We start from the raw sequence: 12,096 nt of genomic DNA on the forward strand, positions 1-12,096 counted from the left end.
TCCAAGGGCTCCAGACTTCAACACAGGTTAGGTGAACAAATCGGGCCTTTGTCATCAGTGACAGTAGCTCTTTATGGAGAATCAAAGGAAGTACTGAACTAGGAACATCCATGCGCCTCCATGAACCCTCACAGCCACCACAGGAGGTGCTATACTCAGCACCTACCAGCCAAGCCCAATTGACCCTCAGATACTACCACCCTGCCTCCCCACTTGACTGAACAAGAGGAAGCCTGACTCCTGGCCCAAGGGCAAATCCTGACAGATTCAAGGCAATGACTGAGCTAGGAATGGGCACAAGACACAATTCTAGCCAACAGCAAGGGTGGGAAGGCTGGTAAGGGGTTCTTGGCAAAGTTTCCTCACTGAGAGAGACCCACAGGAAGCTACCTCTCCTCTTCCAGGGGAAATAGTGGTGTCTATCTGTGAGCACCCTACACCTGTGCATACACCATGCAACCATCGGCAAGCCAGCCAGAGGACAAAGTTGCTGCGGTATGTCAGGTGAGGCAGGAGAATGGAAAGAACTGGGAGCTTTTTAGGAAAAAAAAAAAAAATCCTAAAAAAAAGAGTGGCACGTTCTACCAAGTGAGCCAGTCAGATGCCCCATAACGAGACTCTCTGATGCTGTTCATAAACTGCTTACATGACCAGCCTGGAACTCACCTGCTTTGGGACTTCTTGTCATGTGAAAGCAACTTCTTACTGTTAAGCCGGGTTAGTGGGCTTTGTTGTTCTGGCTTATGAATGCAGGCATCCTAACTGCTGTATGTCAGGGTCATCACGTCTCCTTAGGGAGTGTGAAGCAGGGCCCCAAGAGGTCAGATGGCTCCAGAGGCCCTGGGAATCCAAGTGTTCCAGTTGAAGGCAGCACCAGAGAGGCCAGCCCAGCTGTGACTTCTCTCAGCAGATATGAGGAATGCATTTCAGTCAGCATTTTCAGAGGTTCTCCTGTCTCTTAGGTCTGTTTACCCCTCGTTCTTTCCCAAACCCATTATACCTCCAAAATGAGTGCTAGCTGGTTTCTAGAAAGTTCCACATTTAACATCCTTCTAAAGGGAGTCTGAATCTGAGAGCTGAGAGGAGCTGAGAAATAAGGAGTAACTCTATTATGAAAATTGCATCTCTTTGTTTCTAAGACTACTTTTTACATTTGGTCAAAAAAGGAGCTTTACAAAGCACAAGCCCAAGAAATCCTAAAAAGAAAACCTGTGTGTGATGGAGAAGTTAGTGACAGGAAGCATCTGAGCATTTACTATTAAAATTCCATTCGAACTCATTCCCGACTCATTCACTAACATTACCCGAGGCTATTTATGAAGTGACATAAAACTTCTGCCTCAACACCACTGGTGAGACACTAATTAGTGTAAGATCATCCCGATGCTGGCCTTGTTGCCAGGACTGAACCACCATCTGCTGAAATTAAATTCAACATAAAAAGGAAGAAAAAATATGTATACCAGTATATACCCACATTCCTAAAAGTTATGTTCAACAGAACTGGCTCCCTATCCTTTTTTTGTTTCTCTCTCCTTCTGCCTCTTGAAGCGGGCATGGGTAAGAGAAGACAAACCCTTTACCAGCTACTCTGTACCAATTACCATGAGATGCTTTCACTTACCCCTGACTTAATTTCAAAGCAAGCCAACTAGAGGAAACAGGCCTATACAACAGCTGAAGAGTGCTCACCCACCAGGCCAGTGAGCGGGGACGGCCACTAGGAAGGCACTTAGACCTCTCGGGAACCATCCTGTGCGGCCTGCTGCAGGCACGCTGCCTGTGTCCTATGGGTCCCCACCCCCATACCCTGGGCTGTGGCCCCCGGGGCCCCAGCATACCTTCGTGGTATCTGAGTGCTTGCTCTGCAGTTGCTCCAGATACAGCTCGTTGACCTCCCCCAGGACCAAGAGCTGCCGATTCAAGAACTCCATCTGCTGCTGGACCGACTCGCTGTTTGAGAGCTAACCAAAACACAGGGGCGGGCAAAGTGAGGGATGCCATGGCACACATCTGGCAGATGGGCAGTACACAGGGACCAGCTAGTTAGCAACTCAGGGTTTCGGTGCTAGGAGACAATAAACTCCCACAGTTTCAAATCCCCTAATGCAATGGCTGCTGGTGAGGAAGGTGTCCAAGGGCCATGACGATGGACAGAAATGCACTTCAAAATGGTGCTGTGCAAAGGCAAAGCAGCAGAGATTTGCTACATCAAAATGGCCACCCACAAGACACCTGTAGAGGACAGGTGTGTCTGTGACCATCACTGCGGGGACATGAGGTCCAGGTTTAAAGCATAGGAAAACTCACTTGTTCATAAGTGACTTATACAGAGTGCAGTGAATCCCAAAAAGGGAGGGATCCCAACTCAAGAACTTTTCGGGAACAAACTTTCCATGTTTACATAAATGAGTATTTAAGTAAGAGTTCCCTGGGACACACACAGACAAGGTGCACCCAGGCAATTCTCTGCTGCAGAGACTGTCCTGTATGTTGTGGAGTGTGTGTAGCACCCAGGCCCCTGCCCCCTTGATGTCAGTAGCACCAAAAATGCCCCCACACATGCTCACCTCAGCAGGACATATGCTAAAATTGGAACCAAATGCCTCCACACAGGGCCCCATTTCCCCTGAGGAGTGGGAACCCCTGCTGGAGGCATATTACTCAGGTAATATACTTGCCCTGTCTGAAGGAAGAATGTTCTTCAGAGATGTGAGGAGAAGCCCACACCCATTTCTTACCTTCTGGGACACCTGACTGAGCAGCAGCTCGGTGTGACACACCTTGCTGTTAGCCTTCTTCAATTCCAGACGCAGCTCTGCGATCATGTTCCTGCAGTCCTCCAGCTTCGTCTGCCCAAAGAGATGTGCCAGGAAGTTACACAGCACCACTGAGCTGCCGGCCCTCGGATTGAGTGGGCAAGCCCAGCCTCTCAGCTGCTCTACTATTCTTGGGCCATTGAGATTTAGCTCCTTAGTTTTAAGAATTAAGTTTTGGTTGATTCCTAAGTTCTTGATTTGTTTAGCAAAAGAACAAAAAGATCTGAGATCAACTGTCTCCAAATTGCGCACTGAAGAACCCTGGAGCCTGGAGCCACCACAGGGCTGCTGTGAGATTTTAAATTTTTGAGAGGAACACAGTGACACCTGTCGGTCATCATGTGAATTACAAACTGGAGGAGTTCAGAGTGAGCATGAGCCTGTGGTGACGTAGTATCTTTGCAGAGCTGGGTTCAGGTGTTTGTTGGGATAAAAACCACCATGTGAATATCACTGTGAAGTGTGAAATGAGGGTGTTAGTGTCCAATGTGACTGCAAGGTCTGAGCCTCTATGTGGTGTCTGACAGGGGCGCACACAGTAACTGGTAAGTTACTGTGCTCATTTAAAAACAAAATCTAAAAAAAAAAAGAAAAAGAAATACCACTTAAATTTAAGTGTATTGTTTTCAAACAGCTGCTGAGTTGTCAGAATATAAATACTAAATTGTTTAGACCTGCTTTAACAAGTACACCTGGGGATCCCTGGGTGGCTCAGCGGTTTAGTGCCTACCTTCAGCCCAGGGTGTGATCCTGGAGTCCTGAGACTGAGTCCCACATTGGGTTCCCTGCATGGAGCCTGCTTCTCCCTCTGCCGTGTCTCTGCCTCTGTGTGTGTGTCTCTCATGAATAAATAAATAAAATCTTAAAAAACAAAACTTTTGGCTGTGGAATGCCAGGGAAGTTACCAAACCGCTACGGGAACTATGGACAACCCAAGAGAGCCGGGGAACCTTTGCCCTAAATGCAATCTATGTGCTGCAGGTGTAGAAAAGCCCTTTGTGTTGGCTGGGATGAGCGAGGCGCTGGTGTGCCCTCTCCTGGCTGCCCATGTCTGGGGCTGCCGCCCATACCTGCAGCTCCTGGCTCTGGTTATAGAACTCCTCCCGGTCATGCTGCAGCTGTCGGATCTGGCTATGGAGCTGGGTGACCATCGTGTCTCGCTGATCCTGCAGCTGGCTGTACCGGGCTTGTTCCTTCTGTAGACTAACCTTCCAGATCTGGATGTCCTTCTCCTGTAACTTCAACTGGTCTTTCTAGCAGAGACCAAAGATGTGATCATTTCAGCTGCCTTCAAACGTGAGTGGTAAGGAGCACATGTAACCCATGCCAACAGCCACACGCCACCCTGAAGGTGTCATCACAGGCCCCAGCATCCGCCGGCTCACAACCTTCCAGCTGGGCTAGAGGTCACAGGTTACCAATTTCACAGTAGTCAATGGATCGTAAGATGCTGGAAGAACTTTTCTCAGGTACCAATTACTCCCAACAGCTTCCAAAGTGCTAACTAGGGGGATCCTTGGGTGGCTCAGCAGTTTAGTGCCTGCCTTCCACCCAGGATCGAGTCCTGCATCGGGCTCCTTGCATGGAGCCTGCTTCTCCCTCTGCCTGTGTCTCTATCTCTCTCTCTGTCTCTCATGAATAAATAAATAAAATCTCTAAAAAAAAAAACAAAAATAAAGTGCTAATTAGCAGTGCTGGCAAAAGACCCCTAATAAATGCTATCAATCAAGGTCACCAAAAATAATGAACATTTATTGGCTGCCCACTCAGGCACCGAGCAAGTAGTCACATGACTTCTTTAAGCACCACGCTTAAAAAGTGTGTGCTATTATCATTACTTCTGTTTTATAGAATGGGTAAAAGAGGCTGCAAGAGACTAAGCTATTTTCCTAAGGCAAAAAAGTGGCAGAGCCAAGGTTTGGCCTCCAGGTCTGACTGACTTCTCCACTATGCTACAAGAGGTCTGCCATAAAATAACTTGAGGAGAATTGATTTTGTATTTTGAGAAACAAGATAATGCTCTATGATCACTCTAGGCAATTACACACACACACACACACACACACACACACACACACACACACACACGAAAATCACTCATCCCACAGGTTCCGAGAGCAGCAAGGCCATGTGGAGACCCAGCCAGCACCCCCAACTGCAGCATTGAGTAGACCATGGACAGAAAGCTTAGGCCCCAACTCAGTGGCCACTGTCTACACATGACCAACAAACACTGCAATGCCCCTTCCACGTAGCCCCCGTGACGCTCACCATAGCAGCATTGTGCTCCTCCAGAGCTGCCGCCTTGATCACCTTGCGGAGGAGCCGCCTGTTTCGGAGAGCATGCTGCTGCCTCTTAAAACGCTCATAGAGTAACTGGTTGTGCAGTAAAAGCAACTGGTTACGGAGGGTTCGGATCTCATCTGAGGGAGGAGAGCCTGATTTTAAAGCAGAGGGAGGGTGGCAGAGATGCCTTTTACAGATGGTTCCGTCAAGACCCTCCCACGGTTAGCTAGCTTAAGAAACACAATTCTTTCAGAAACAAGTCACCATTCCTTTTGCAAATGGTCACCTGGGTGTCAGCAACAGTCATGTACCAGGGGAGGGAGGAGAGGATTTACTACCCAGCTCCCTGTTAAAGGAACACAAAAAGCTAGAACATGGCAGGACTCCTAAGAGCTTCACTGACTTTTCCCCACAGACCCAAACCATACGTACAGTTACTCAAGGCTCCTTTCTTCTCTCCCATGTTGTGTACTCCCCCAGGCACAGCTCCAGCACCACTGACCTCAGGGTCTTTCCTAGGAAAGCCTGGCACAAGGTTTGTACTCTCTGCACTTCTACCCTCAGACACACGCTACGTGGCACTTTTCACAAGTAGAAATGCTGGCGTTGCAACATTTGAGACAATAGAGGCCAAGCAGATACGCTGGCTGGAGCCACAGCAGAGGGGAGACCTGCTCCTACAGGGCACACCTCCTTCGAGGACAGAAAAGGCGACAAGCACGCAGGATCCACACAGGCTGGGCCTAAAGTGCAAGTAACAACTTTACCTCCAAAGTGGGTCCAGTCGACAGACTTGCTGGGTAAAGACAACCTAGGAAGAAAGGTTTGGGGGAATAAAGTTACCAAGCTCACCTGGACAACCGTCTCTGGACTGTTGATTGCGCAAGGCTAGATCACATCCTTGTGGTCAAGAGCAGGAGAGGCAGAAGAAAGTTTCAATCCCCAGGTCCACGGGGAGTTAGAGGCGGTGGCGTGCACTGGATGGAGGGTCGACGTCCCCACCAAACATGACTGAGTCTCCAGGGTGCCAATGCCCTCCCTTGGAGCTCACGCCTGGGCCAATGTTTGCTCAACTCTCCAAGGCGACTGAGAGATCAAACATACTACCAGCTATTTTCAACCCTCTGCACTGAAATACACAGCGGGTAGCTAAGTTTAAGGAAAAAGTAGGTAATGTACCTGAGCCTGTTACACCAAATCTCATTCAAAAAGACAAATCTCTGTTAAGTTCCACCTGCTGGAATTCTCAAGCCCCCTCCTAACCACTGGGAAGGGTAGTAGGAGGAGGATTTGAACAACAGCTCAGACAGGCCTCTCCTAGGAAAGCCTGTGTGCCAGCACAGAGGAGGGGTAGGGCCCCCCGGGTTGCCCTTGAAATGCCACTGACTAGACCTTTCAACTGACGAACTGTGCTACCCAAACAGGAAAACCAAACCTGCAGCTGGAGGACTAAACACCAAGACAGAGGTTCCTAGGTCACCTAACACCAGGCCCTCATCCTCACATTCTGAGAGCACGTGTGAGCACGTCCTCGCAGGACAGCGGTGAGGACACCACACAGCTGTGCACGCGCAAAGACGGCAGCTGGGAGGACAGAGAGGAGCCAGCTGCCTCTGTGAACACAGAGAACAAGTCCTGTCCCCTCCTGCACTTCCCATATCTTATGCTGAGGGCATGCCTAAGTAAAGGACGCAGCGGCTGGGCCCTTACCGACTCAGCTCCTTGCTGTGCGCGTCGGCTCCCTGCTGGATCAGCCTATCCAGGACTTCTGCTGGGGAGGTTGAGGGCGGGTAGTCTTCCTCTATGTTTCCTTTTGCTTTCTTTAACAGTTCCTTGGTCTTCTTGCTGACAAAATGATGGGCGGTCTTTGGCAATGCCACCTCAAAAAGATGATCGTAAGGGGGAGGCTGCCCACTTCCAAACCCCACTCCCCTCTGAGGTGGAATTTTACAAGGGCTGGGAGTGAGGATGTTGGTCTCCAGCGAAGTCTGGCGCTCCCTGTCCCCGGCAGGGCTTTCGTGGGTGCCTCCACAGGGCAGGTCTATGGGAGTAAAGGCTTGCTTTGGTGTGTCTGGCCCACGCTTGTCCAAGGAGGAGTTGAAAGGTTCAGGGTTCACACTGGTACCCTGAGGACCAGAGGTGGCCGAATGGGTCTTGCGAGGACAGCCGGGGAGACTGTCCCGGTAGAAGGGAGAGTCAAAGCCTCCTCGAGGAACCAGGGGCTCAGTGTCAGCCGTTGTGATCTCTGAGAGCTCTTTTGATATCGCCGCTGAGAAGACGAAGGGAGGTAAGAGACACCACTGTAAACAGGCCATCTAGGTGAGGCTAGGCAGCGTGGGGCTGTGTGGGGTTAAGGGCCACCCAGAGCAACCCATAAAAGCAGCATTCCTTTCCCTGGCATAGGACCCACAATAAAACTCCCACCTCCTTCGCCCAGGAGAAGAAAAACCAAGTAAGCCTGGGAGTGTTGACACTAAATCCCAGTTTTCGTAGCAATCGCATCCAACCCCAGAATCCCACACACTACCTTCTTCTTTGTCTTTTTCAACGCTATCTTCATCAGAGGCAAGGTCCCCTAAAAACCCTGGAAGGTCACTTAGAGTGACAGAACCTTTGAGGCCAGGTAGCTCTTCTAAAGAAAAAGAAAGATAATATATATATAATACATATATGTATATATATACATATACATACATATATATATACATACATATATATATATATATATATATATATATATATATATATATAAACCCCACAACTGTAACACTGCTCGCACAGCAATAGACAACATCCATACTGATTCCTCCTGCCAAGTGAAGGGAGAAGGCTAGAAACCACTCTCCCTGGAGTGACTCCAGAAAGCAAGGCTACCACAAAGGGTCTAATTAAAGGTACCAAAAACATAATCCCACAGAAAATAAAATCCTCCATTCTTAATGTCTCAGAGAACAGATAAATACCACAGTCTGACCAGCTCAAAACACAGGTCACAGGTACTTCACTGCAATAGCTTAAAAGCTTTTTTTGGTGTTATTATTAGATTGGTTTTTAGAATTCATTATACTTCATTATCTCTGAGCTTCATTGTTTCGTGGTGTTCCTGAATTTTCTCCGTTGCACAGATAACCTAAGAAGAGACAAGCAAGTTCTAGGGTTACCCAGAGACTTTACCTAATCCTCTGTCGTTTGGAAGATGGTGCTGTCTGTGTAGACAGGGCCTTGCTGAATCTGTTTTCTCTTCCTGAAAAGATAGGTACCATTTAAGACACAGGGCAGAAAATTACGTTCCCTTAGGTAAGATACATATTCTAAAAATCTAAAACTTTAACACAATATAAAAGAGTTTAAAGTTTAGCTCAGTGGTTCTCAAACTATTTGGTCTCAGGGTGCCTTTATGATCTTAAAAACTGAGAGTCCAGGGCACCTGGGTGGCTCAGTTGGTTGGGTGTCTGCCTTCAGCTCAGGTCATGATCTTGGGGTCCTGGGATCAAGTCCCACACTGGGCTCCCTGCTTAGCAGAGTCTGATTCACCCTCTCTCTCTGCCCCTCCCTCCCCTGCTCATGCTCTCATTCTCTCTCAAATAAACAAAATCTTTAAAAAATAAAAAATCAAAAAAGAAAGTCCCATAAACTTGTATTTATGTGGTTCTCACTATTGATAGTTACATCAGAAATCAGACCAAAAAAAAAAAAAAAAAATCAGACCAAAAATTTTAAAACTATTTACTAATTCATTTAAAAATAACAAATCCATTACATGTAAACCTAAGTGATGTAAATTTTTATGAAAAACAACCATAGTTCCCAAAACAATAAAAAGAAACTTAGAGGGGTGGAACTGTTTTACATTTGTGCTCTCTCTTCAGTATCTGGCTTAATGGAAGAGAGCTAGATGCTCAAGTCGGCCTCTGCTTTCAATCTGTTGCAATATGTTATTTTGCCTAAAGTATATGTAGGAACTTTTGAGCCCCAGTGTTAAGTAGTTACAAAAAGACTTAATCTTTAATGTCACACCAAAACTTGACAAGGAGTCAGTTCTTAAAGGTTAGTTACAGTGTAGGATCTGAAACCATGGCACTCCACCCCTCATACTGTGTTAAAGTCCACTAGTCTACTCTGTACTCTGAATGCACCTTTTACCTACAGTGGCTCTGAAACATCACACACTGGACATTTAGAAGATACTGGCTTGCCGCATTTTGTAGGGTTTCCCAATGAGGAACTATTCACTATATGACATCAAAAACTCAATTATTCACCAAGCTCTCCTGGACTTTTCAATCTCTTCATAAAAGTCTTGGAGACGCTATCAAGGATCATGGTGACAGAGATCAGGTTTTTCATATTCTAATTGCACCTGAAAACCAAATTTTATCACTGACAGCAAAGACTGTCCATTGTTTATTCTGAAGTGACAGACTCAGCTGGTCACGTAAGCAGTAGCCTGTCCCACATCCAGATCTAAACAACCACCCAGTTTGTCAGTCAGCTGATCTTCCAAATAAGACTGGTACTCCACAAAAAATGCCGCTGGTCCAACAATCAACTCAAGTAACGGCACAAGTGTTTGTGATGTCTCTCCTATTTTATCTCAAAGAATATTAAACATATAGAAATGTCAAGGGTCACAATATAATAAAATTAATCATTTTTACTTCTTTCTATAGCCCTCTCTTAAGATACTGGTATTTTGGGTTTATCTTTGTTCTTTTAAACTGAAGAAAACATGCCAAGGAAGAAGGCAGCAATGCACACTGGACAGTTTGCTGCTTGCCCTGATTTGTGCTGGGGGCGGGCCCTTCACCCTATTGTTCTGAACCATGCGTGTGAGCGCCAAAGTGGTCAAAAGGGGAAAGAGCAGGTTAGTCTTACTACAAAAACAATCCACCTCCCAGGGTGAGCAGATCATGCTCTGAGAGCTGCTAGCCAGCCTATTTTCAGTTGTTCTGATCCAAACCCATCACATTTCAGGTCCAAATTCCATCTGACACAACAGGCTTCCTTCCCAGAGTGAGGCTGCACTCAGGCCCCTGTGCTGGGGCAGAAGGACCATGGACAAGTCTGTGCATACCTTCTTGGGAGCTGGGACTGTGGCCTGCGGGAGGGAAATGTGCACATAGTCATCCGAGTGGCACAATGGGGCTGGAGGAGGAGAAGTTGCTGGGGTTCCCAGAGGAGTTCCTTTTCCACCTGCTCACAGACAAGGACAACATATACACCATCACTGAGCCTATTACAAAACTCTGAATTCTTTCAGCCTGCCTGGGACAGTGAAGAAAGCTGCTAGAGAACTTTCTCGGGATCTAAAGCCATCTTTGTTTGTTTACTTTCTAGGTTCTGAAAACCCCAGAGTTTGCAAAGCATGAGGTGTCGAAGACAGCCCCTAACTCACTGCTGGATCTAAGAGACAGTTCCTTGCCCTGCACAGTGGGCCCAGGCCAACCAACTGAATCCCACCTCAGACATACATACCAGCTGTACCAAAGACTTTACTGTAAGGGTGTGAGAGATCAGGTGGGACATTTCCAGGAGAAGTTGGAGGAGTGGTCATACCACAAACCATAGATGGGCTCCAAAGAGTAGCCTGGGAAGTTAATACAAAATGTCAGCAATGAGAAGTGAACACCAAGTCATCCCTAAGGCTTATATCCATGACCAAATGGAATAAGGCATCTTATTTAAAGCTTTATTATGAGACAAGAGGCATTCTGTAAATCTAGCCTCCAAGAGAAACCCAAGTGGGAATAGTGACTAACTTTCCTAAAACCACCTGTCCTTAAGAATAACTCCTAAAAGGAGAATGAGATTTTCCCAAGCATATGCTAAATCCTGACCCAAACAGCTTCACCAGCAAGCAGAGAAACAAGCAGGCACTCTTTAACACCATACTTGTGGCGGCTCAGTCAACAGCCGTGTCGACGGGGGACTCAGAGTCTGAGGTGGCTGCCCGGGCGTATTTAGCAACGTCAGCCGAGAGCTGGAGTAAGGGGTCGAGGTAGCACTCCCTAAAATGAAAGGGAAAGGACATGTGAGGTTAGTGTGCGATTTTAAATTATTCTGAAAACAATAAAAAAATATGGCCCTCTAAACCATTTGATAATGTTCATACTTAAAAGAAAACTGAGGGGACTCCAGACATCCCAGGGACAAAGTAATATTTGAATGGCTCTTTAAATGGCTCTTTGGAAATAAAGTCCAGTAAGGTTATTTCTTTGTTTTGTTTTTTACAATTTTATTTATTTACCTGGGAGGGAGAGAGTGGGGGAAGGGCAGGGGAGAGGGAAGGAAGAGGGAAAGAATCTCAAGCAGACTCCCCAGTGCAGGGCTCCCAGGACCCTGAGACCATCCAGACCATGATCTGAGCCCAAACCAAGAGCTGGACGCTTAACTGACTGAGCCTCCCAGGCGCACCAAGTTCAGGACAGTTTGATGTCAAGTGAAGTTTCAGGATAACACGAAAAAGCACAGCCTGGATGACCCTTTTAGTGGGTACTACCTACAGATTAAGCCTGCCTTTTCTAGAAACCAATTCTTTTTTTTTTTTTTTTTTAAGATTTTATTTAGTTATTAGAGACAGGAACAGAGAGAGAGAGGCAGAGACATACAGGCAGAGGGAGAAGCAGGCTCCATGCAGGGAGCCCGACGTGGGACTCGATCCTAGGTCTCCAGGATCACACTCTGGGCTGAAGGCGGCACTAAACCGCTAAGCCACTGGGGCTGCCCTCTAGAAACCAATTCTAAATTATCCAGACTCACTCAAACTCTGTCAGTACTACAGCCCAGCCCAGGAGCCTCACTGCAAGTGTCTGAAAGACTCCCTGAGTGGGGGCTGCCTAAAATTTGAAAACTTGAGTCTATTTCCCTTTTTATGTATTAAAAACCCACCCCCAAGCCCACTGGCATACTCTCGGGCAGGAGACCAAGGACATAGGACTCTGAATGAAACCTGAAAGACGGGTTAACCAGGAAAAACTGGAGGCAAATTCTA

At 47.0% G+C, this 12,096-nt stretch overlaps 1 protein-coding gene across 7 annotated transcripts in view; it reads right to left on the reverse strand.

Moving 5' to 3' along the window:
• Positions 1 to 12,096, reverse strand: part of TSC1 (TSC complex subunit 1) — a 49,184-nt gene that overhangs the window by 7,157 nt on the left and 29,931 nt on the right. For all 7 annotated transcript variants that reach the window (XM_041725155.1, XM_041725160.1, XM_041725156.1 and 4 more), the window contains 11 exons: positions 10,998 to 11,113; positions 10,581 to 10,692; positions 10,180 to 10,298; positions 8,280 to 8,349; positions 7,633 to 7,737; positions 6,816 to 7,374; positions 5,873 to 5,916; positions 5,091 to 5,257; positions 3,890 to 4,072; positions 2,742 to 2,852; positions 1,842 to 1,964 (listed from right to left, as the gene is read on the reverse strand). In XM_041725155.1, coding sequence (XP_041581089.1) covers positions 1,842 to 1,964; positions 2,742 to 2,852; positions 3,890 to 4,072; positions 5,091 to 5,257; positions 5,873 to 5,916; positions 6,816 to 7,374; positions 7,633 to 7,737; positions 8,280 to 8,349; positions 10,180 to 10,298; positions 10,581 to 10,692; positions 10,998 to 11,113 — 1,709 coding nt within the window. The remainder of the gene's footprint in view (positions 1 to 1,841; positions 1,965 to 2,741; positions 2,853 to 3,889; positions 4,073 to 5,090; positions 5,258 to 5,872; positions 5,917 to 6,815; positions 7,375 to 7,632; positions 7,738 to 8,279; positions 8,350 to 10,179; positions 10,299 to 10,580; positions 10,693 to 10,997; positions 11,114 to 12,096) is intronic.

Source organism: Vulpes lagopus, chromosome 12 (assembly GCF_018345385.1).
Source record: "Vulpes lagopus strain Blue_001 chromosome 12, ASM1834538v1, whole genome shotgun sequence".
Lineage (NCBI taxonomy): Eukaryota > Metazoa > Chordata > Mammalia > Carnivora > Canidae > Vulpes > Vulpes lagopus.